General features: G+C 54.3%; 2 protein-coding genes across 3 annotated transcripts; both read right to left on the bottom strand.

Annotated features, from left to right (window-relative positions):
* Positions 1-285: 285 nt before the first annotated feature.
* On the bottom strand, positions 286-10955 carry SLC16A8 (solute carrier family 16 member 8). 2 transcript variants are annotated; one of them, XM_056340945.1, is made up of 5 exons: positions 10474-10955; positions 7218-7454; positions 6570-6713; positions 5147-6010; positions 286-2861 (listed from the first exon to the last, which is right to left on the bottom strand). In XM_056340945.1, the coding sequence occupies exons 2-5, from the start codon at positions 7444-7446 to the stop codon at positions 2467-2469; spliced, it is 1632 nt and encodes a 543-aa protein (XP_056196920.1). In that variant the 5' UTR covers positions 7447-7454; positions 10474-10955; the 3' UTR covers positions 286-2466. The 2 variants fall into 2 exon arrangements, with proteins under 2 accessions (XP_056196920.1, XP_056196919.1); XM_056340944.1 differs by having other exon boundaries at positions 1189-2861; positions 7218-7525.
* Positions 10956-12195: 1240 nt separating this feature from the next.
* Positions 12196-24180, bottom strand: BAIAP2L2 (BAR/IMD domain containing adaptor protein 2 like 2). The gene is made up of 14 exons (XM_056341799.1): positions 23974-24180; positions 22941-23016; positions 22549-22635; positions 21364-21425; positions 20686-20757; positions 19951-20067; positions 19398-19544; positions 18770-18922; positions 18159-18297; positions 17138-17363; positions 16096-16167; positions 15573-15753; positions 13689-13729; positions 12196-12879 (listed from the first exon to the last, which is right to left on the bottom strand). The coding sequence occupies exons 1-14, from the start codon at positions 24010-24012 to the stop codon at positions 12804-12806; spliced, it is 1488 nt and encodes a 495-aa protein (XP_056197774.1). The 5' UTR covers positions 24013-24180; the 3' UTR covers positions 12196-12803.
* Positions 24181-25040: the final 860 nt, after the last annotated feature.

The raw sequence follows: 25040 nt of genomic DNA, 5'->3' as shown, positions 1-25040 counted from the left end.
TAGTTACTGCAGCACAGGTTTCCAGAGAAGGCAGTGTATAAATGCAGCAGCAAAGCCACTCTTCCATTAACACCAGCTTCTCTGCATCTTGGCTTCCCAGGGAAAAACCAGCCTTGTCAAGCCTCCCATTGCCTCAGTCCTGCCCAGTGGCATCCTTGCACCCCTCCAGGGCCAGCATCACACAGCTCAGCTGTTGCCTCACAAGCTTGAGCTGATGCTTAAGTCCCTGATCCTCTTTCAGAGCTGTTTGTTGTACCAAAGGAACAGAGAAAATGCTTCAGCGGAGCCTGCCTGAAAGCCGACGACGGAAGTGGAAGGCAGCGGTGCCAGGTTTTTTGCAGCCTGACCAGTGGAGGGGTAGAGAAGAGGTCTGAGTATCTTACAGCACCATCTATAGCGAGGTCTTGTAACCTAAGGGCTTTTATGTCCTTTTGTGAAAAGATATAAGAGCAGGAGGCTTGGTGGGAGATGTTGACTGGTGACAAGGAAGTAGAGGGGACCCTGTTCTAGTGACCTGCCTGGCTGACAAAGGCAGTTGTTTTCATACTGTGGACCTTGGACTTCTGGGAAGATGTGAGCTGCTTCTTGGAGTGGGTATTGGTAAATAAGGAAAACCCTGCCTGGGGGCCAGAGGTTTGCTGGCGAGAGCTGCAGAGCTACTTGGTCAAGCAGGGCAGAAATGGTGATCTCACCTTGCGGGGAGGGGAGAACAAGCTTGAGGAGCAGTGAATGAATACCTGCACGGCTCCATCACCCTCCCTGCTGCTTCTCGTTCTCCCAGAGCTTTGCATCTGGGGTTTGTTGTGGTGCTTAGTCTAATTTGGGATCTTTCTAAGTGGGTTTGAATAGGAAAAAGCCCAAAGTCACTGCCGTGACTGGTTCACAACCAAAACTAACAACAGTGGTGACAAGGTACAGCCCCATGGGGTTTACCTTCTCCCCTCCAATTTCCAGTTCTTACGTCTTCTTAAACTGACATTCTTCAGCAGCTTTATTTTGCTTATAATCTGCTCTTTGCTTGGGAGCATCTGGAATGAAACGCTGTCCTTCGTGTCCCCACTCCCCTGCTTGGGTTTAAATGGCTTTACGGCTCATGCAGACTTCAGCCATTACCCATTAATTTGTAGTTAGTCTGGTCTGAAATGAAACACCTATTTTGATGGCCCCAGGAGCTGCCCCCTGCCCCCCTCCCCTGTAGCCTCTGCTTAGTTTTTTGATCCCTCACTACAGTCACAGGTTACCCCCAGGGCCCCTGAGGTGAAGCAGTTCAGGAAACCGGAAGGGCTTTGCCCAGGGGTGTTTATAAAAGATCCAGTCCTAAAGCAGATTAGGGGTGGTTTAAGCATGCCAGGGAAGGTTGTCCTCTCTGAATCTAGAAATCCACCACTGCAGCGGGGGTGAGGGGGGTCATGCCTGCCTTACCACGTGCTCCAACACCCTTGTTAGTGGCACCCAGGCGCTGTGGCTTGTCCTTCTGCCTTACCTCTGATTCCTTTACATAAGGGGTTTTTCTCTATTTAAAAGGAAAACACACATGCATCTGGTGCCATTCCTGCTGAGTGGATGATTGCTTGGGACACAGTTATTTACCTGCCCTGGAACCCCCACCCCCATAGGGGCCAAGTTGTTCCCTTCACACGTCAACAGGACTCACTTCAGCCTAGTTAAAGCTGGCTCGCTGCTATTCCTGTCGGCAAGGCTCCGTCTCGTGGCTGCTCACCTAATGCCATTTGTCTTAGATGTCGTCTTCTTGCATCTCAGCAGCAGCCTCTAACCCAGCACTTTCCCACTTGGAAAAGCAGCACCACGTGTCACTGCCCTAGCTTTACTTCCTACAAAAGATGTACCAGATGGAGGTGGTCAGAGCTGGCGTCCCACCAGCTGGCAGTGCCTGAGGGAGGTACGTTAGGGACCGCAGCATCTACCCCCATGCTGGCCGCAGCTGGAGGTGACCCAGACGATAGCTACGAATTACACCAACCTTAAACCTACTGCCAGATAGTCTGCCGTTACCCCGACCGTGGAGGTGGGGCAGAGGAAACACTGACACCAGACCAAAGCGTACCAGGATCTGATTACAAAGAGTCTCTAATTGTTTGTGTTCTGTATTGTGACAATGCAGAAGGAAAAGGAGAGTCCTTGATGGCCTCTTCAAAAGACCATCATCTCCAGGGCTGATTTGGAAGTAGGAAAAGAAGATTTTTTTTTTGTCTTTTCTTTTTTTCTTTTTGGTGTTTGGGTGGCTCTGAGCCTGTGTTGTACCAGCATGGGTGCTGTATGCAAGTAGTTGTATCACTGGGTAGGTATGTGGATATATATATATAAGGATGAGCTATTCTTATACGTCTCCCTCTTCTTACATCTGCTTTTGTCTCAGCCTTCCCTTCCCCATATCCCACCTACCATCCCATGCTGAGGTGCATGCAAACAAGGCCAGTTTTATACATCCTTGTTCCTCTGCCTTGGCTAAAAACTGTCCCTCTCCACCATCTGGTCAGCGTTGCAGCCATCTTGTGCGGACACCTCCCCGTCCCCCTCGGGACACCCACCTCCCTCCCCACTCTGCTCCTCAGCCACATGGTTGGCCTCCTCACTGGCCACCACCACGGCATTGTCGGTGCTGTGGGACAGCTGGTGGTTGTTGCTGCTGTGCTCCTCTGCTTCCTGCACATCAGACTCTGCTTCCTCAGTGTCACTCCCGCCGGCCCTGGATAGGTTCTTCTCTGGAGGAGGTTCCTTCTTCTTCCCCCGATTCAGGCAGCAGTAGGTGGCCATGGCCAGGAAGAGAGCAGATAGCACCACCTCTGAGCCCGCCAGGTAGAAGATCACCTCGTAGTTCTTGAGGGCATCGACCAAGCGGCCTGATGGTTGGAGAAGAAATGAGACAGTTAGCTTCAGCCTGTATGTTCCTGCACAGACAGCCCAGTGCAGGTGGGCAGCACCTGCACGTGGCTGAGGACCTGCTTGTAAAGAGAAGAGCAAGAAGCTTGAACATCTAAAAATCACAGTGGGCAGAAGCCACACTGTACTACCAAGGAAAGTACTGTGAGGGTATGGGGTTGGTGTTTTCCCTTGTTTGGGCAAGGTTAAATAATTGTGACACACTGATGTTGTGGTCTCACATCATGGTGGGCCATCTTGCCAAGGTGAGACAAGCCTCTGAGGACTTGGCTTGTCCAGTCTCAGAAGAGAAACAAAATTTGAGAGGCATTGCCATTTCTTAAGCTATCATGTCAGGAAAACATTCAGAGGGGGAGAAGAGACATCTCTTTGGCAGAGAAACCCCTTTGGCTGGCCCACCCCTGGTGATTTCTTTGCCAAAGAGATCTCAATGCATCTTCTGAATGCACCAGGGCTGGCAATGGAGGGAGGGTTACCAGTCCTTCGTGCTGGGGAGCCTGAGCAGCCACCCTGCTGCAATCAGGATGGAGCCATGGTGACCAGAGGCTTCATCCTGGTCCTGCGTGCTCCTGGTTGTACATGTGACCCCCAGTCCCTGCTGTGCTATGGTGCGTGGTCTGAAACCAGCCCCAGGACACACTTGAGGTGCCTCCCGGGTGGTAAATTCCTCCCCAGGTGAATGTGCCCCTGTTCACCCAAGCCAGAAGGCGAGTGAGGAGCCTATGTGCATGCACGCGTGCGTGTGTGGTTTATCCTGTGCCAAACCCCCTCAGCCCCATGGAACGGGAAGCAGCTCAGGAGGATTACACCAAACAAAGCTACTTTGTTCAACCCCCTTCTTCCAGCCAAGCACTGCTCCCCCAAGCCCAAGCCGCTGGGTTTGCCAGCACACTCAAGCTTCCTGAACTAGAGGAGAACTGCAGCAGCAGGTTCCCCCTAAGGGGAAGGTGGGAACCATGACTTGGCTCCCTGCACCACCTGCCTCCCATTGTGCACGCGGACAGTACCAAGGCACAGCTGAACTGAGGCAGGAGGGCTGAGGGCTGTCCCCCATCACCACCCATGGTGTGCCAGCTCCTTGGAGCAAGGCACTGTTAAATCCCCCTCGCCCCCTGTGATGTCTCTGCAGCTGCCTCCCAGACACATATTCCTTGACCTTCCCTGGCCTGGGACTCCTGACTGCCCCAGAGCTTATAAGATGTTAGCATCAAGAGGATCTTCTCTTGGCCACCAGTTTTTACCTGAGAGCTGGGTGGAGTTGCTGAGGGTGGGTTTTGCTCGTAACTGGTGGTATGTGCTGGGGAAAAGGTCATTCACACAGAAGTCTTCACTGATGGGCTTTAGCCCACAGGTTGCAGCTGAAGGAAGGGAGTGCAGGAAGCCATGGAGTGATTCCTGCCCAGGGGTTTGCCCATGGTCTGTCCCTGATCCTTCCTCGCAAATTGCATGTGCGGGGAACTGCACTTCATTTGGAAATAAGCTCTTGGCATAATTTGTCTTTCTCAGACCTGATCAGACACTAAACAGTAATCTACACCAACCTCGTGGGTAAAGGGTCTCCCGATTCAACAGCCTGTTTGTGGAGCGTGGAACTTACCAGGGACTGTGGCCTAGGCTAGACTGAGAAGCTGTGAGTGTTTAAATCTCTTAAAAAAAAAGTAACAACAAATGCCTCGGGTGGGTCTACCAATTGTTTTGACTTCATCAACAGCTAAACGCCTGTGCCTTGGGATTGGGGCCAACACAAATTGAGGTCATTATTCACAGCACCAATCTAAAGGCCGTGGACACCAAGGAGAACTTGAAAGACCCTCACCTTGTCCTACTGAAGACTCTCAAAGGTCAGGCATGTGCCTGACCCTACCCATAACATGATTTTACACAACATTGGCAGTGAAGGCAGAGGCCTGGATCCCAGCATGAAAGAGAGGGAAGTGCCGCTGCTCAGGGCTGAGGGATACTGGAAGTCATGCCACTCTAGATAGCTCTGTGTGCCTGCCATTGCGTAAGTCGCCAAGCAAAGCAGACGGAGAAGTATCACTTGCCACCTTCTGCCCCTGTTCACATTGAGCATTGTGGTGCATGGAGTGAGACGGGAAGCTCTCACCTCAGATCTCAGCTTCCAGAGGAAATTTAAAGTTGAGAAGTAGGGTCTGTCTTCAAGTACCATGTCCATGCCCAATACCCACAATGCTGTGGAATGGCAGCCAAACAAATCACCTGTGTTTTGCAGCAATGTACCTACCTGCAGAGGGTGGACCGATGAGCACAGCAAAAGCCTCGATAAGTAGGACCAGCCCAATGGCACTGGAGAACTTCTGGGAGCCAACAATGGCCATCAGCACCTCAAACTGCAGTGCACCCACCATGCCATAAGAGATGCCAAAAAAGACGCAGAAGATGACCAGTCCTGTGTAATTGCTAGCCCTGGCACTGCAGATGTCTGTCAAGCCATTGAAGAGCATAGCAAAGCTGAAGAGGTATGCCACGTGAGGGCGGACCCACTTCAACCCTGCCACCATGCCACAAGCTGGACGAGCAAAGATGTCTATGAAACCAATGATGGAGAGCAAGAATGCAGCCTCTGTGTCTGGTACGCCTGTGTCCTTAGCGTAGTTGACCAGCAATATGGGGGGCACAAAGAGACCCAAGACCAGGATGAACTTTGAAATGGTATAAATGATAAACCCTCGGTTGGAAAAGATACTAAAATCCAGAAGCTTCTTCCCTTTCTTGGGCTTCTTCTTGGCTTTTTTAGCTTTCTTGATTCCATCAGCGGTGCTGATTCCCTCCTCTGATTTCCCTCCTATGGGCAGCATCTCCTTGGCTTCGTATTTGTCCTGAGCTTTCTCCATCTTCCGCTTCATGCCCATATCCAGGGGTCTCATGACTGCCCCACAAGTGCAGCAGTTAAGCAGAAGGCCCCCCATGATAAGGAACCCTCCTCGCCAACCAAACTTTTCCAGCAGCACTTGCCCCAGTGGAGAGAGGGAGGAAAGGAAGACAGGGCTTCCAGCGGCAGCCAGTCCATTGGCAAGAGGCCGACGCTTGTCAAAGTAGGTGCCCAGCATGATCAGGGAAGGCTGGAAGTTCAGCGCCATGCCCAGACCTACGTGGGGATGAGAGCCAGGAGGGAGACAGGGAGTGCAAGAACATGAGACATGGTTTGCAACGAACTGAAAACTCCCCTCAGACTTTCCTAGTCCTGAAGTCCCGTGATGGGATTCATGCATTCCCCACAAGCCTCTGCTCCTTCGTGATGGTGGGTTGCCCCCAGAGAAGATGGGCTAAACCAGCCTGTCTACCTGAAACGTATTTGAATTAGGTAACTGTGGCCATGTTTAGATACAACCTCTGCCTTAACCAGGAACTTTCCCTTTCTCCCCTATCACTATATACTGGTGCTACCCCAGTCACCATGATCACTGAGCATCACTTATGTTTCTTCTGTCCCTCCCCCCTCAACCACAGGCCCTGCCTGTTTAGGTCCAGCAGATGCATCTCACTGACTACTTGCCTCCTGTGAGCAGGTACAAATAGGTGAGGGGAGACCTGATGCCTAGCATCATGCTAGATATGGCAATGCTAAAGGGAGCTACAACATGGTCTTGACTCTTCCCCAGGTAAGTCCGTCTCCCATCCCCCCCCCCAGCTTCTGGGGCTCTCACCTGTCAGCACGCCAGCTGTCAGATAAAGCTCAATGATATTAGTTGTAAAAGATGCCAGGATCATCCCAGAGGAAGCTAGCAGCCCACCGATGAGCATCACAGGCCGGCAACCAAACTGGTTCACCATGATGCTGCATACTGGTCCTGGAAGAAAGCAGAGGAGACCGAATAGGTAGACCAGGAGACAGGACAACTGGGAAGGGGCAGTCAGGCCAAGCAATGCACTTGGGGAACATGAAACACTAATGGTGGAAATCACTACTTGGCTGCTTAGACATACATCTGTTTGGCCTGGCCAAGGGGGAGAGGCTGTGGTGTGGAGGCCTCTGCTTTGCCTGTTCAGTTGCCTGTTCCCTGAGAACAAGAGGGGCTTGGTGTGATAGGGGCAGCACTTCAGCAGTGAGGGCAAACCCCATGTCAACTGTCTGAGAGGCAGGTGGGGTGACCCCTGAGGTCTCCTGGGGCAGAGGAAACGAGGATATGAAATGCAGCACAATTCTAGAAGGGAAGTGGTGGGACGATTGTATTCTGCATGTTGGTTCGTGACCAGACCAGTGAGCATGAGAAGAGCCCTGGGGACATGGTCTGGGCCCATAGCAGAATGGGGAAGGCACAAGTTAGGGAGGGGGAAGTGTGTCCAAGCATCACCTGTCCCATAAAGCATGGCCAGCATGATGGAGGAGATCCAGGCTGTATCACTGTAGCCCACGTGGAAATCTTTCATGAGCTCCTTGAAGTAGACACTGACGGCTTTTGGGAAGGCATAGGAGAAGCCAGTGATCACAAAACAGCCGAAGAGCACAATCCAGCCCCAGCCACCATCTGGGGGCTTCACAGCAGCTGGGAGCTGCCCTTCCTCTGGGTCAGGTCTCCCCATCGTCTAGCCTGGGAGGGAAAGGCAGGCAGGAAGGAGGTAGGGCAACAGAGAGAGAGGGAGAGAGAGAAATCTCCAGGTGCTGCAAGAAGAGCAGAGCAGGCAAACGTTTACTATGAGGTTTTTCTCCACGTCCAGCATATCCAATCTCCACAAGCCTCACTGAGGGAACACATCACCTCGCTGCACCTTCATTCTGCCAGGCAAGGCAGGACTGCTTCAGGGTGTGAGGTCAAGCCACAGCTGGGCAGAGGTGGGAATCACCCCCTGAGCTTGGGGCAGCCCACAGCTCCGTAACCCCTGGTCAGATGCAGCCAAGCAGGGTCACAGCTCCCAGCTGAGACTGGAGAGCTGCATCTGATGTGGTGGGGCATCAGGATCTGCAGCACTTCGCTTGCTCCATACCCAGCCTGCCTGTAGGCTGGTGTGAGGTGAGAGCCAGCAATGTGAACCCCTTTCAGCTACCAGGATCTTCCTTTGAGCCTTTCCTGCCTTGGCCTGCTGCAGCTGGGAGCCCTCCAGGACCTGCCCTGCTACAGAGGCCTCCAGTAGTGAGGGACAGGAGATCTATTAAGCTCACTGTGCTTTCCTCTGGGAGGCCCCAGTACACAGCCGTCTCCCTCACCCTCCCTTCCCCGCCGTGAGGGGCCAGATTTGGGAAATGGGTGAAGGGGGAGAGCACAGCAAACCGGTGGTTATCTGCATGCCAGAGAGATTAGGGCTCTGTACCTACACAGAGGGGCCAGAACAAAGCCTAAGGGGGGAGAAGGAGGGAATTAGAGGGGACGTCTTGTGAGTCGCTCTTGGGACCCTTAAGCTGCCCAGGAATTTTGCTCCAGTTGGCTGCTGTAGGTATGTTTTTCTTATTTCTCCCCTAGGCACCACGTCTCTGACATACCCCTCCCAGCACCATTAGCCTCAGTTTCTTGGTCAGCTGGGCTTATTTTCAAACCTGTATGCAAAACCATCACTGGACTTTGATTATAGATGCTCCCAAGTAGCACCAGAAAGGCATTAGAAAGCAGGATGGCCATTTTCCATGCCTGAGGTGGCCTTTGTCAGGTCCAGTTTGCCCTATCACCATTCTGCTGCCAACGTGGGGCCTGTCTCCTCTCCAGCTCCCTTGGCTGAAGGACGACGGGATTGTGGCAATGTCCCCATCCCTTGGCACCAGCAGTCATGGGAAATACCAGCAGTCATGGGAAATGCCAGCAGTCACGTACTGGCTGGAGACTGCCGAGGTCCTGTGGGCAGGACACATAGGGCTAGCACCTGGGAGTTTTGGATCTGGGTGCATTTCTCAAGGAAGTTCCTCTTCTTTGTGTCCCCCAAGCAATGGGGATGACTGGACCTGATTCCCATCGCTGCTGTTACTCTGCACATTAAACAAGTGCAAATCCTTTAGGCAAAAGCACGGATGGTACAAGCTGGGGCAGAGCCCAGGTAACAGGCCCTTGCCTGGCAAGAAGCGGTCCTACCCCATGACACCCCTGAATCTTGCAGAAAAGGAGAGTGGCTGGTCTTTCTCAGGCTGCAGGAGGTTCAGCATGCAGAGCCAAGGCTGGAAACAGGGCTGGAAATTGCTCTGAGAGGGGTCTGAAACTGCAGTTTGGCGGATGCTGGAGAAGGGACTTGCAGGAAGACAACTAGGTCAGTTCTAGACCCCTCAGCAAGGGACATGGCACCTGCACCTACAGTGCGTCAACATGAGGAGGCACAAAATGGTCTTGGTCAGTTGGTTTTAGCCACATGCCCAAGCCAAGGCTGACCTGTGTAGGGAAGGGTGGGATAAGATTCACCAGCCACCCTCAGAGGTATCCTTCCTTTCTCCCCCTAGGGGAACCCTTGCTCCTAAAACCACAGGACTTCAGGTAAGAGTGACTGCCACCAAACACACTCTGAGCCTTTTTATCTAAGCCCTTTTCCCAGCCTTGCTCTCCTTGATCATGTCCTGAACCACAAATGAAATGAACCAATCAAACCATTGCAATTCATCTTCCCCACCCCTCCCCTCCAGCTTCCTAGCAAGAAAATATGTGTCCATTTGTGGCATGCTCTTTAGAGATTTCTGTAGCACCTGTCAGTGACTCTGATTTTGAAGAGAACATTAGACAAATATCCATCGGTACCGTTTGAGTTTGGAGCTAGATAGATACCTCTGCAGGAGCGACTTGCTCGGTGTTACAGAACTGTATAGCAAGGCATGAAAGGGTTTTAGCCTGGCCTGCAGCTAGATGTTGTCTGAAAAAGATGAGGTGCACCAGAGGAACTCAGCTGTAGAGATGCTCCAAGGTCAATATGCCACAGTGCTGCTCTGCTGGAGATTTATGCCAGCTCTAAGCCAGGCAGTTCAGAGCTGCCTTGTTCCTAACACCGCGGCACATATGCTACTTCTTCTGCTCATGGCTGCACACAGTGGTCACACCATGCACCCTGCCCTTGCCTTTGCACACTCTACAGCTTGCTATTATTTTCTCCTCAGTTAAGGAGCTTTATTCACAGGTGAAAATACCACGTGTAAGTTCACATGCACCTAAAAGCTCATCAGCATGAGCACCTGCCCTTCCCCGTGCATCACTGGCAGGTGGGCCCGGAGCGGGCGCTGCTGCAGCGCCCTCTGCAGGTGGGCGCCGGGAGAAGATTTGTGCTGCCACCAGAAGTCACCAGCCCCGGCTGCGAGGGTGAATGCCACAGTAGGATCAGCCGTGGCTGCAAGTCCCTGAACACACACAGAGCACAGAGCAGCCAGTGCTGGCGATGCCCAGCACAGCCCCACCGTGCCAGGCAAGCTATATCCAGGTGGGTCCCCAAAAATGCTAGGATGGCTCCTACTGCCCTCCACACAGCCTGGATGAGGTGCGGGGTTTGTTTATTAAACGCAAGGGCCACAATTCATGCCACCAGCCTCCCCAGCCCACAGACAAAACCCTGGGAAATCATTCATTAGAGAATTAAACAAGTGCAGGCCTGGAACGAGCTGTCTCTTCGGCAGCCGGTGCCAGGATGCAAGCATCCCTCCGTGCCACTCACCTGCACAATGAAGTGACGACCTCCTGAGCACGGGCTGAACTGCCAAGGGCTGAGAAGATCCGTCAGCAGCGTTCCCTTGTCCCTCTGCCTGACACTTCCCAGGTCTGGATGAGGGCACCTGGTTAGATGGTCCTGCTGGCTCTTCGCTCCATGGTGGGCACACCGTCAGCTGGGCACAGGGTGATGTCTGCAGGAATCCAGCACCCCTCAAGTGGTCTCTCGTGCTCCACTCCTTCCTCCCAGGCAACTATGTCCTCACAACAGAGCTAATCCACCTCTCAGCCTGCTTTCCTCAGCTCCAATGTTGCCCAGCAAAGCTGCCCGTGGCCAGTCCGGGGGGATGCCCCGTGCAGGGGACCCCCTCGCTTCCTGCAGGTGCAGGTAGTGCCCCACGGCACTCAGTGTGGATGTGGATCAGCAGCCACTTATGGTTTCAGGTCGGCAGAGACCAGTGGGTGCTGAGCGGGCAGAAAGCACTTCTCCACTTTTAAGAGGCTTTTCCAGCCAATGGGGAGGAGGTGGCTGCCTGCCGCGGCCCGAATCCCCCAGTAATCCCGCTGCCCAGGAGCTCCTTGCCTTTCCCCAGCAGGATGGTGCAGGCTGGTGGGGGCAGATTTGGAGGGGCCGAGGCAGGAGGCGCTGGTGATGGACCCAGCCAGGAAGGAGGGTGCCAGGGAGGGGGGCAGTGCAGGATGAGGGCATGGGCCCATGCTTCGGTAAAGGACAAAATAGGGGAAAGGGCTGCTTTCAAAGCCCCACACTGCTTCCTCAGCCACCAGCCAGAAGGATGGAGAAGCACTGCCATGGTTTTGCAGGGCATGTGCCCAGCAGAGAAGAAAGGCAAGGTGGGCCACCCAAGGAATCGACAGCAACCATGGATTGAAGTGCTGGATCCAGCCCACCCCCTGGCAGATCACTAACCTCACCCACCCCCCACCCTCAAAAAAAGAAACAACCCACCAGAAACAACCCCGCTAAGTGGCTGCCACCCAGAAGGGGTCTGGGAGGCACTGGAGATGAGCCAGTCTCTGGCCACACATGGGGGAACCTATTTTACTTCCAGGGACGGGGCTAGGGCTCACCCCAGGTGGAGTTTTGGGGAGGGAAAGGCTCGGGCTGTAAACCCCCAAAGCCCCGCAGCCTCCTGGCAGCACGGGGGCCTACGGGGGCTTTACAGTGCTTGCAGCCAGGGCTTAATTTCTATTAATAAGGCTAATCAGCTAAAGCCCTGGCCATTGCTTGCACTCCCTCCCTCACCCACGCTGCCTCTCCAGTGAGGCCTCCCCCAGCAAACGTAGGTCACCCCAGTGGTGTGGCCAGGCTGGTGGGGCCCCCACACATCCCAGGGGAAGTTTTCCCCCCCACACCAAGCAGCCTCGGGGTGCCCTGGGGTGCACGGCCCAGCAGCAAGTGAGGAGAAGATGGCCACCAGGCCTGCCCATGCATGGCAGCCAGGAAGTGAGGGCTTGCTGCCTGCAACGGCAGGAGAGCCAGGGGGTCCGGGGGGACCCACAGTCAACAGTGGGTTGTACAACCCTCCTGGTACCCTGCATGTCCACCGTGGCCTCCTGGGCTGGCAGCTGCCCTGTCCGGAGCCATGGCACTGCAGCGTTCAACACCTGACCATGAGCAGCCAGCGCAGCCCCAGTGCTGGCGGGGACCCCCCCAACCGCCTCCCACTGCGTCCTCTGACTGAGGCAATGTCCCAGCCACTGGGATGGGTACAGAAGTGGTGTTCTCCATTTTATTAAAAAAACAAACAAACCACAAATCTTTTCCACAGGACAACAGGGGAAAGAGCAGGGCAGTGACAGCACTGTCATCTGCCCCTGCCTTGCCCCAGGCTGCCCGGTAAAGGAAGGGGCAGATGGGACTACAGACAGACATGGTTGCCAAAGGGACTGTTTGGCGAGACGTCCTTCTCTGCTCACAGCCAGGCTAGCAAAGCTTCACCTTTGCCATCCTGCTAGTTCTGCCCCATGTGCTCCATGATCTCACCCATCTGTCCCTCCACCTCCCACACCAGCAGCATCCCCTCTCCCGGCCACCAGCACCAGTGACACCAGACATCTCCCATGCAAGTATGGTAACATCACACGGGGAGGGGGGACAGGGGGTGATAGAAAAAAAGCAGCAGGGATCTGCTGCTGGCTTAAGTATGCCAGACAGCCAGGTGAGATGGGTCCCAATGTCCTGGAGGTAAGGCAGTGGAAAAGAGAGGTCACTTCATGAGTGGTAGCACAAGGTTGCTGCCCAGCTGGGCGTCACAGCATGTCACTTTTATGCCTCCCCCTTCTCTGCTGAAATTATCCACTGTCTGCAGCCCCACTTCATCGGATGATGGGTGCTGAGCGGTCATTGGTGACTGTGGGACGCAGCTTGACTGTGGCAAAGGGGTTGGTACCTCTGGAAGCAGAAAGGAAACAGGCAACCATCAGGAAAATCTGCAAAGACCATGCAGGGGTCCCACTGACCAAGCAAAGGCTACTTAGTCCTGCTCGCCAGCCCAGGAGGAGAGTGTGGCAAAGCTGGCTGCTAGGTGTGTTTTCTCCCTCCTTAACACACCCTGCTGCAGGTTCCCATGTGTTTCCCCTGGTACTCTCCTCAGGGCTTCTCACCCTCCCTCTCTCATAGGATGAAGAAGGGACTAGCATAAGGCTGTCCCTTGCAGTAGCACTCTACACTTGTGGCCCCCGACCCTCCAAGCAAGGGGTGAGGGAGCAGAAAGAGGCCACAGCACCAGGCCAGAAACACGGAGACACCAACCCAGTTGCAGGGGGAAGGAAAGCAGGGATTTATGGCAAGTCTTATCTCCACAGACCTGGCTCATCAAAGCTAAAAGCCATGTCCCTTATGCCTCAGCCCTTTCCAAGCAGGTAGAGCTGCCCAAATCGTGTAGCTCCATGCTCAGGCTGTGAGCTTCTATTGTGGCTCTTCTGGAATGGATGGGAAGGAGCATGCAGGTCTGGCCGTATGCTTGGTGTGCTCAAGTCCTACACCTTCTACCAGAGGTAGAAGAGCACCTTCCCAGTCAGCAGAGGCCAGAATCGCCCAGCTCTGCCTCCTGTCCTGGGAGGTGGGTTGTGCATTGCTTTCCTCCAGACACTTCCCTGTTCCTCCCACATTTGATAATCCAAAAGATTAAATAATAATAGCATTGGAATAATGCCTCCCCTCTCTGATGATTCCAGAGCAGAGCTCCACACCTCACTCACCGTGGGAAGAGTTCAGGGGGCCGGTCAAATACTCCTGATTTCTGCAGTTAAAAGAAAAGCAGCAGTGAGCAATCTGGGGTGGGGAACGGAGAGACAGAAGTGGGGCAGGAGACACCGCACACATGGAGGAAGATTTCACAAAACACTGAAGTGATTTAGGAGCCCGAGTCCTATTAACAGGGCTCTGATTACTTATTCATTCAAGCTTTGCAGAAGGCCACAGATTTACCACTACAGATAACACCCTGATTTCTGTGGTGGGGGGTTGTCCCTACATCACAGGTTTCCTGTTCCCCCAGGACACATCCCTTTGTCTTGGGGAAGAAAGGAGATGGCTCAGATCCCCAAAGTGTCATGTCTGAAGAGCACAGCAAACAGTGACAGTCTGAGCTACATTTCACCCTGCCAGCACAGCCAGAGATGCCCCCTTCATGTTGGCCACACATCCTGGGGCAAAGAGTCCATCTCATCAGTGCCCTCACATGTTTCCTGCATCCACAGGGAACGCAGGAGCTGCAGCTACCTACCCCACACCACAACCTGCTTAAACGTGGACCAACCCAATGGAGAAAGATGGACCTAGGCCCTGTGGCCCTTATTCTTGGCCAGTAGCTAGTGAACAGATAGATCAGTGACATCTGGCCTGCTAAAGAACACCAGTTTCTGTAGCTGGTGTCAGACAAGAAAGCCACATGTGTTCCAGCTGGGAATCAAACACACATCCATTTGCTCCTGGCTCAACTGGAGGATGTCTTGGGCATAAGTTTAGAGCAAGGCTAAGTTTTTCAAAACTTCTAGTGAGGGGTCAATTGCTCTGCCATGGTACTCCAAATGCTCTACGCATTTCACTGCTCAATCCCAGGTCTATCTCTATGCCCTAGCCCTGGGACCAGATGGAAACCAGTGACCCAGAGCAGGGGACAGGCTGCAGAGCCTGTTCCCCTGTGTGTTGTGCGGCCTGAGGTTCCCTGAAACCACAAAGGAGGACATGAAAGGCAAAAAAAGAGTAATTAAATGTTGCATTTTTCAGTCCTTTGAGCCATCCAGTCGCTTGCAACCTTGCGCTGTCTTGCAAGCAGTGACCAGAAATGAAGTTTCTCAGCCTCCTCTGAGACTGAGCAACATGCCACAGGCAGCACCACTCTTCCCTCTCCCAGGTCCTTGCCTTTAACTACCCTCAACTTCATCCTCACCGGTCAATTCCCCCCAGCTGGGAGCAGTGACTAAGCGGAGGCTTTCCTTAGCACACCATCCATAAGCCATGGGCCGGACACAACTTGTTCTAGGGCTTTCCAAAACGGCTGTGCCCTCAGCCTTTACCCCTAGCTTTTCCCCTACCCCAGCTGTGACTTTACGCCAGCCCTTGCTTGAATTTAGAAGAGGACTCCTACGAAACTCCTCTCCATTCTCTGAAGGGAGAAGAAGGATGGCATCTCTGTTAGCTGGTCACCCAGCCCAGCCTGATCACTCCATGGTCCTACTATTAGCAGAAAGAGGTGCTGCCCTGGAGCCACCAGAAATCAGGCTGGGAGGTCATGGAGAATAGGACTGAACTGAAGGGTCCCTGGTGAGCAAAAAAAAGAGAGAAATAAGAAGGGCAGGGGCAGAGAAGCAGCTCCTTGTGGGAGCAAGCCAGGCACGGAGGATCTGCACACACAAGGCTGACCAGCAGGGGCCACCAGGACATGGTGGCATGCAAACAGACTCGGTGAGAAAGGCCAGTGCTAGCAAGACACCTTAGCTCGGGGAGGGAAGCCACACACCAAAATCTGGAAGGTGTTTTTCTTTCTCAAGAGGCCAATGCAGAAAAGGTGTGCCTTGGAAGATGAAAGTCAGACGTGGCCCACTCCACACACACGCACTGGTCACTCCTCCTGCACTCACCTTGGAGCCAGAACTGACTGGCGTGGCTACCCCAGTCTGGTGACTGCTGGCACCCACTGAGAGGGGAGGTGGGTTTGGCAAACTGGGCTGGGCCGCAGCAGGCCAGTAATTGCTAGAGGAAGGAGTGCTGGGACGGTCCAGGATGTCATCCATACTGTGACTGCTTCGCAGTGGGAAGGACCTGAGCAAGAGCAGAAGACAGCAGGGTGAGAATCAAAGAGCAAGGAATAGGGAGCAGCAGAGGTGCTAGCTGCAACATGTGTCTGTGGGATGTCTCTGGAGAAAATACACATGGCTTGGACTGGTCCAGTCACAAGTGCCTTTGAGAAGATACTGCACGTGTCAGGGGAGCCTTCTAGGTAAGCCTGTGATATCTCAGGGCACAGTGAGGCTCTCAGCAGATGTTCCAGCATGGGAGCACTGCAGCTTTCCATGGGGCACATCCCAAACAAGTACCCCACTGGTGTTAGTGACCTACCAGGAGCCACTCCAGCTCCTGCCTGGCCAGTTACTCTCCTGTTACCTGGTGGTTGGCTCTTCCATCTCTCTTGCATCCTCCAGAGGCTTGACATAAGCTTCAGGGAACCAGCCGCATCTAGGGCACAGACACAAATGAGACCAGGCAATCGCAGTTTGTGGTTCTTCGGATCCAGCTGTCCAGCACTCCTATCTACACCCACCCCACACATCCACCAAGCTGCTGCTGCTGCTGCACTGGGTGTGACAGGGTTCCTGCACATCTTTCACCTCTGGGTGGGGCACGGGGTTACTGCGAGACTGTCCTTGGAGAGACAGTCCTTGGAGCAGGACTCGCTCTTCTCAGAGGCCATGCAAAATCCACGCTCCCAGTAGCAATGCTGGTGCAACCCAGGAAGAGATGCTCCGACTGAGCACGATCACAAGGAAGCCAAGGCCAGAACACAAGGAAGCTGTGGAAATCCTTTCTCCTCAGGGTAAAACAGTTCCACCCCAGAAACCCCTGCAAAGAAAGGCACTGCTCTTGCTCATCTCACATCTGAGCGTGAGCTTCCCTGCAGAGCACGGTGCAGGGGTCCCGTGTGGAACAGGGCAGACTTTGCACACAGGTTTTGACCGGTGGTGCCACGGAGAGTAATTCAGTAAGTGCTGGGTGCAGCAGTTTCCATGCCATGTCTGTGCTGGAGGCTGTGACAGCAGTTGTGGTGTGAGCTGAGAAATGCCAGGCCTCTCAGGTAACTCCAGCAGTTCGTGGCCCTGAGCTGGATCTCATGACAGAAGTCACTCAGTCATGCAAGCCAGGAGGGGGTCGCTGCATCCCTGGATCTTCTACCCAAAGCCCCCAGTGCTTTCTTAGGCAGCTCATCCACACTAGCCCAGCCCCACCGCATCACCTTGGCTTGGAGAGCCCCCATGCTAGGCACAACCCCCAGCTGAGGATACGGTGATGTCCCACCCAGATGGTGGGTGAGGCACAGTGCCCAGACCACACCAGGAGGGGAGCAGGGAGAGAATTTCAGGGTTAAGCCTCCCAGCCTCAGACCCAGCAAGCCTGCATCAGGACCATTTACAGCACCAAAGTCACGTACGTGGATGAGCCCTCCAGCTTGCCGTACAGCCAGCCGTTCTGCGCATCTGGCATCAGCACCGTGATGACATCCCCGGGGTCAAACCGTAGCAGGGTCCGGTTGACACCAGTCGTGTGGGGCACGATAGCTTGCACTCTCGCTGTGCTGCTCCTCCTCCTGCCTTCGCTGCCGCTGCTGGCCTCACCAAAGGAACCTGAACGGGAGGTACAGCCAGTAGGGAGCAAACCTGCAGGGACAAAGGGGTCTGGCTGGAGTCTGGCATCCTCCTGCAAGACCCACACTGCCTTGAAGGGACCAGTGCTTCCCCAGTCAAATAATCACTCTAGAGAAGGAGTAGACAGCCTTCCTCTGCAAGGAGACAGCAAGGCATAGCATGGGCAAAGCATGGGAAAACATTCATCTTGCAGAGAAAATCAACTCAAGCCGAAACGACTTGCTTTGCACTATTCTTCTTTGGCCAAAGGTCTAGAGCATAGACATTGCATGTCCTGGCTGATGGCCCCCTTCCCAGCCCTGAAGCTGGAAAGACCTAAAGCAACTATTTGGGTAATTTTTCTCCCTCCCTGACCAACCCCCCCCTTTTTTTTTTAACACTTCAAGCTGAAATTTTTAAGGCTAGACATCAGGTTAAGTGGCTGGGTATCGTAGGGCAGGCTCATATTTAATCCGGTAGCATGAGGGCAGGTGCTTTACCAAAATGGGAACTCCAGTAAGCACCAGCCCTCATGGTTTAAGGAGCCTTGAAAATTGCACGTCTGGGGGTTCCCCACCTCACACAGCCAGACAAGAAGCCTGGCCTTGTCCCGGATGGACCCTGCTTTGAAGCCTGAGTTCAGCCCTCTGCTTCATTCAGCCTTGCCCCCACAGCTCCCATACACACTGTCCTCTCACCATGCCCTGGAATATGGCTGAGGACCAGTGGTCTGATAGAGTGGTGGCCCCTCCTGAAACCCAACCCTGTTCCCAGAGAGGTCCAACCCCTCTATGTCCCCACAGCATTGCTCCCAGACCCATGTCATACTAGCTGATGGTGTCCTCCGCAATGGCCACCTGGGGGGCTCTGGTTGAGGAGACAGTCTCATTTCTGGAGGCTCTGCAGAGAAGACGCTGGATCTACTCCCAGTTATGGGAGAAGAAAAGTCCTCAAGGGGTCTCTGGGGCTGTTGGAAGGAAAGGAGGCTGAACACATATCCACAGGGGTTGTGTTAATCAGGAGATGCTCTGAGAGATACTCAGTCCTTCTTAGAAAGGCAAACCCAGCACATTCCCCTGTTGCAGGCCATACACATACTTCCCTTCATCTTGGCCAGGAAAGGCCACAGAAGCTGGACAAGGTAGCCAGTACCACCAAGGTTGGCCAAGGACTGGCCGTGCCCCGCAGCCTGAAAGGCGGAGCTGCAGCCTCACCACCACAGAATCATAGAATAGCTTGGGTTGGAAGGGACCTTTAAGGGCCATCTAGTCCAACCCCCCTGCAATGAGCAGGAGGACACCTTCAACTAGATCAGGTTGCTCAGAGCCCTGTCCAACCCGACCCTTGAACGTTTCCAGGGCTGGGGCATCTACCACCTCTCTGGGCAACCTGCTCCAGTGTTTCACCAAACAAGGTGAAGGCTGTCCATGGGTCCTCACCATCTCGAGGTGGGTAGGGGTGAGCCGGCCTGATGGATACCCCTGACTGTGGGAGGCTGCGAGAAGACCCTGTGAGTGGCTATTCGAGGGGTTGCGGCTGGCCTCCAGCTGCTCCTTCCACTGTGGTGCCTTAGTCTGGATCATGCCCCGAGCCTGGGGAGAGAGAAGGAGTGACAGACAAAGCAGGACAGCTACAGAGGGAACCGAGGGCTGCCATGTGCATCAGGTTGGGGACCAGCTGCTCCCACAATTAGGTTTGTGGGAATGACCAAACAGAGCCCCACAGGAGCGAATTTCTAGGATGGCACCCTCCAGCAGAGACCCTGTGGTTTCAAAGACCCTGCTGTACACACCTACATCACCTTTACCTCTCCTATCACGCACACACCCAACTAACCCCCATGTCAGCACCATCCTCAGCCCCAGCCAGGCTCTCCTAGCTTAGTACAGCCAGCCTGTACTTAGTACGACCAGCAAGAAATGAAATAGATTTTCCTGCCCAGTCCATGCACAGATGTTGCCTTCACCCAAGGGGCATCTTGGCCCTGGCTCCATCCTCCTGCATGCTTCTCCTCCAGCCATGCTGCCTGCTCCCCCAGCTCTGCCCCCCAGCACGCCAGGGCCATACCCTGCTGTAAAACTGGAGGAGAGTATTGTAGAGCATCTGATGCTTTTCAGCCAGGAAGCGGTAGCGACGTTTCTCCTCCAGCTCAGCCTCCCTCTGGCTCTCAGAGACAAACACCTGCATCTCTGAGCACAGTCGCATCACATTCTCCTGAAACACAAAGGAAAGAGGGAGGAAGGCATCAGCATAAGTTCAGAAGAAGGGGCTCATACACGGCAGGGGAAGGGTTGAAACAGGTGGTCATGTCTACGAGCTTCCCAGTCCGCTTGCAGTGCTGGAGCAGCACAGAGGAGCTAAAGCGGAATCCCAGGGATTAAACCTTGCACACTGAGGCTTGCTGCATGAGGAAAGGTCTTGGCAGGAGTGAGCACCACAGGACTGCAGCACCCTGAGGAAAAGGAGTTTCCTCCTTTCCAGATAAGCCTGCTGTCTCTTGAACGTCGGTGTCAATCCCTTGGCTTTTAAGGAAGGATGAGGTTGCTGAGAAATCAAGCCTTGGCTCCAGAGAAATCATCCAGTTCTTTTTCCAGCTCCCCTTCCCACAATCACTGCTCACCTTCATCTCCCGGACGTTTTTATCACGGGCCCTCTCCATTCTCCACAGCTCTGCCATGCACTTATCCAGGTTGGTGGCTCTGCGCTGGTACTCCAGCTCATACTGCTTCTGGCTCTCCTGCCAGGGAGAAACCAGGCTTGATAAGGAACCAGAGACACACCGTGATACAGCAAGGGTCCTGCTCTGATGAGTGATTGAACATCTGAGTACCCCTGAAATCAGACTTCACCTGGACCTCTTATAAAGTCTTTCTTTACCTTGCCCTTCACTTCAAAGGGCCCCATAGTGCTGATGAACCTCAAGATCTCAGGAGCAAGAACTGGCACCCAGCTCCCCCAGCACTGGGAGCCCAGTCCTCTGTCTCCCTCTGTGACACTACCCACCAGCATGGCCAGCTGGGCCACAGCAGCACAGGACGTACACCCATGCAGAAGCTGTAGTTTGGAGAAGCTGGGAATTCTGCTTTTGGGATGCCTAGCCTCTTAGCCCAGTTGAAGCATTTGGCAAGTCCCAGTGCACAAAAAACAGTTGCCTTCCCTCTTTAGCTCTCCATCATCAGCCAAACGAGGTGGGGGGGGGGGGGGGGGTTGGTCCATGAAGGAGAGGAAGATAAGCCCCCCTTAACTCCTTCTGCAGAAAGTCAAGGAAACACACCAGATGCTGAAGCAAAGCCCTTGGGTGGAGGGGAGGGGGAAACAAGGAGGGCTGAGGAGGAGAAGGGAGCTCATCACTCACACTGATGAACTGCACGTCCATTTTAGTGTTCTTCTCCATGTGCTGCAGCAGGTCCACATGGAAGGTCTGAGCCTGGAAGAGGCAAAGGAGCCATCACCCTTGTCCCTTCACCATATGGGGTGTTACATGCACTGTGGTGAGGAGTGGCTCATAAAACCTGCAGAGCTGGTAACTCTTGCCACCTGGACCCCATACAGAAGCCAGAAATGGACACATCAGGGCTACCATGGAGCAGCCCTGCAGCTTGGGGATTGGCACTCAGCAGCCACCTGACCATTATCCCTCAAGCTTTGGCATGGGCACAAACAGCAGTATCTGGAAGGGTTATCAGCCCCTCCACTCCTGTCCCACCACTGCCACCCAGGAAAAGAGAGGATGGCCTTGCCATGTGTTCCGAGCCAGGCATTGCTCAGTCTACTGCACACCTTCCACTGCACTTGTGAGGAGGTGGTAACAGTCCACCAAGGACACCAAACACTGAACACCAGCCAGGCTGCGGGCACGCCAGCTCTGTAACACACCTCTGTCACATGCAGCAGGGATAGCAAGGAAGCAGGCACCTGCCAGCAGGCATGTGAGAGGGCAGGAGACAGGGCAAACTGGGCAAATGCTGGCAAGCTGTGGTTAAGGAAGCCCCTTTATTCCCCGCCTGCACCAGCGCTCAGGAAAACCACTCACCACAACTTCCAAATCAGAGCTCAGGAGTCTCTGTGTGTCAGACATCTGCATCAGAATTTCACCTTCAGGGAAAGAGACAGGAGACGGTGGAAAAATCCTGTGGCCATTTCCTTGTGTGCCCAAGGAGGCAGACCACAGTGTGCAGCTCAAGCTGATGATATACAGGTGTGAAAGTCCAACAGATATCGCAGAGCGCTGCTCTCTGCACACTGAGAGAGGCTAGTAGCCTTCCTCCCCAGGGCTCAGCTCCACCACCACTCCTCAGGCACTGCCCAATGCAGGGTTGCTCCAGCCCACGAAGCTGCCAGACCAGTGCTCTGCTCCAGCCCCAGGTGCCCACCAGCAGCCTCGGCTCTGCCATGGGCTCTGGGTGCTGGGTCTCTGCTCTGCCACAGCCCCTGCAGGCCCCATTTGTAACTCCAGTGCCACCCCAGCTGCAGTGCATGGCTCTGGCTGTCCTACAGGAAGGCAGCTACAGCACCTGCTGCCGATGCTGTGCATGGTCCCCGCTTCGCCAGGGTTGGTATTACAAAACCAGGAAAGGAAGAGACTGACAGCAGGGAGCAGAGGAGCTAGCTGGGTGGTGCAGATGATGATAGGAGTCTGCAGAAGGGACACATCTGCTGGAAGCTTTTTACTAAAACGTTTAGCAGTAGAGCAGTTCCCTGAACATATTTTCAGCAGCTGCCATTAGGCTGCAGAACAATTTGCACTGCTGAGCGTAAGCCCCTCAGCTCCAAGCTGCCATTTCAGCTGGCTGCAGGCTCAGGAGGACATCATCCCATCAGCTGTTGTCAGTCCATACATTCCAGCATTTCCCTCACACTTGCGAGGAGGAGGAAACTGGTTCCTCCAAGATGAAAACTTCAGCTCTCAGAGTAGGATGCCTCAGCAAGCATTTGTTTCCATGAGCGGTCCATTGCTGAAGGTCCATCCCAGGAGCTGAGCTCAGTCATTGATCTCAGAGAGATACAGGGCAGAGTGCTGGGGCCTTGAGGGATATTCAAGGGTACACAATAAATTTGACTCTCACCACCTGGACAGGGCCTGGCACTGTGAGACACCATTTAGAGGAGCTGTATTCCTTCCCGCAGTACCTGGAAAGGGACCAGCTAAGGGGAAGGGTCCAAAAAAATGTAACTGTGGTTCATCACAGGAAAGAGGATGGTGAGTGGAGAGGCTTACCCAGCATGTGTGAGGTGGAGCTCTGCAGCGCTTGCTCCCCAATCTTCTCTATCGCCTTAAAATACACTTCAGCAGCTTTGGATAATGCTGTGAAGAGAGGAGAAGGGAGGTGAGGATCTGACCTGCCTTCCCACCATCACCAGCCCCAGCAAGCAGTACACAGGACAGCCACCCCCCGGTACATCACCTGTAGGCAAGGGTACCCCATCCCTTCCCATCTGTGCCTAATAACAGCAGTGGGTCCTGGAGCAGAAGAGGGCTTAAGAGCAGCTCAGGACATGTCAGCGAGGGGATGGGTACCAGCAACCTTGTTCTGGGTGATGGCACAGTGAATGCCCAGGACAGATGCAGCAGCATGGTCTGGAGCCCTGGCTCTGCAGGACCCCACTCACCGTGGAAAGCACGCAGGTAGTTGTTCCCGAGGTACACCAGGTTCTCCAGCGCGGGGTTGAACTGCTCCAGGATACTCTGTGGCCAGGCAGAAGCACGTTAGCACCAGTCTTCCTCACGGCCCAGAGACCTCAGCAGGTCGATGCCCTCCTGCTGTGGTTCAGCCGGGTGCAACAGGGACCCAGAGAGCTCCCCCGGCCGTGACGCTGGCAGCCATGCACAAAGTCGGCTCCCTGCATCGGAGGTAGCTGGGACTCGGACCTTCAGCTGCCCCAAGTCCTCTCCAGGCAGCCAGGAGAGGAGCAATGCCAGAGGGCGAGTTAGCCCACTGCAGAGCCAAGCGGTTGCCTGAAGATGACTCTCTCCCCAGGCCCCACACCCACGCTGTAGACAGGGAAGTAACTGCAAGGGGATCTGAGCAGCCTTTTCCCTCACCCCCGAGCCAGCCAGGGTGAGGGCCACCACTTATTATCCAGGCACGAACACAACTTTTTCCTGGCCAGGAAACTGCCAGCCTCAGAAGCTTAGTAAGAGAAAGCATGGGCTGCTTCAGGCCAGCCACTCTGCTCTTACCTGCTGTGCTTAGCAAAGGTGTTTATTGCCCACAGCAGAGAAGACCAGAGGCTGGAATAAGCAGTTCCTCTGTCTCCCAGCCCTCACCCCCTTGGTGCAGCATCAATGCGTGTAGGGAAGCGTTTGTGAGATCAGACTGCTCTTTCCAGCAAGGGGGAAAACAACCGACTGAACTCCTCCTTCCTACCAGGAACAAAGGTGTGTCACCCTTCATTTTCCCCAAACCACCCTGGTGGCCCAACTCCTTCCCAGATCTGCCTTAAGACCCACACCACACTCCCCGCCTGCCATCTACTCTCAAACACAGCCCAGAGCCCGCAGGAGCTGCTACAGTTCAGCCCAGGGACAGATCCAGCCCTCAGCTGCCCACCCAAGGGAGCCTTTGGCAGAAAACAGCTCTTCTCCTCCCCTCCGCACGTCTCCTCTAGGCAGACCGGAGCAACCTTCGGTGCTGGCACTCACCTTGTAGATGGAGATGGTGGTTCTGTAGGACAAGTCCATATCTGGAGCCTTTTCCCTCTCCCGCAGAGAAACAAGGAGCAAAGGAGGAGAGCACAAGATGCTGTACTGGCCCAGAGGACTCTGCTTCTGCACAGCGGCTGGATGGAAAGAGCCCGTCACTGGTAAGGAAGGGCGGCAGGAAGACACAGACACGGTACAAAGGGAATGGAGCACTGCTGAAGTTTAATAATTCACCAGCCGAGAGGCTGGAACTTGATCTCTGGAAGTAACCAGACTCCGGGGAGAGAGGAATCCTGTGACAGCCAGCAAGGGCATGTGACTGCCTCTTTGCATTATTGATTGCCGGCTCCGTGTACCCGGCTCTCCCTGCCCCGACACCTGCAGAGCCAGCCACCTGCCAGAGCAACCACCTTATGGCTCGCTGCCTCTGTCACTGTCGCTGCTCAGCGGTGGCTTGCTCGGCCTCGCTGTGCTAGCAGAGCATCTTCAGGTCTCTCTCACAGAGGCACCTCACGAGTCAGGAGATCCGTATCAGCCTGCAATTGCAGGCAGCAAATAGCAGCAGGCAGGGGGAAATACAAGGAAAGCTCAAAATGGGATTCAGCTCTTCCCTGCCCGCTATTGTCCCAGATCAGGCCTCAGCCCTCTGGCTCTTAGCCGCCCTCCCGCTCCCAGTGAGACTCCCTAAGGGCAGGCACAAGCTTGTGCCCGAGCCCTCCTGCTGTCCCTGCCTGCGCAGGGAGCCTAACACAGCATCACTCCAGGAAGTCCCTGCAGACAGTCCAGGCTTACAAAGAGTGAGGGAAGGTGCAAGTCAGGGCAAAAAGCAGGAAAGAACTCATGTTCTCTCCATCTCAAGACACAAAGTTTTGCTTTTCCACAGCAAGGTAAGCCCTCTGTTGTGTAGGAAAAGAAAGCTTTTACTCCACATTAAAAGCCCTTCAATTCCACAATCACATTTGTGAAACTGAAGATCAGAAGACAGTTTTTAGCCGTATCCATGACAGCAGCCACATTCCTGCCAGCAGCATCCCTTAGGAACCAGTGGGCACCAGGTCCAGCAGACC

Source organism: Falco biarmicus, chromosome 5, assembly GCF_023638135.1.
Source record: "Falco biarmicus isolate bFalBia1 chromosome 5, bFalBia1.pri, whole genome shotgun sequence".
Lineage (NCBI taxonomy): Eukaryota > Metazoa > Chordata > Aves > Falconiformes > Falconidae > Falco > Falco biarmicus.
This window is presented reverse-complemented; position numbering and strand designations above follow the sequence as displayed.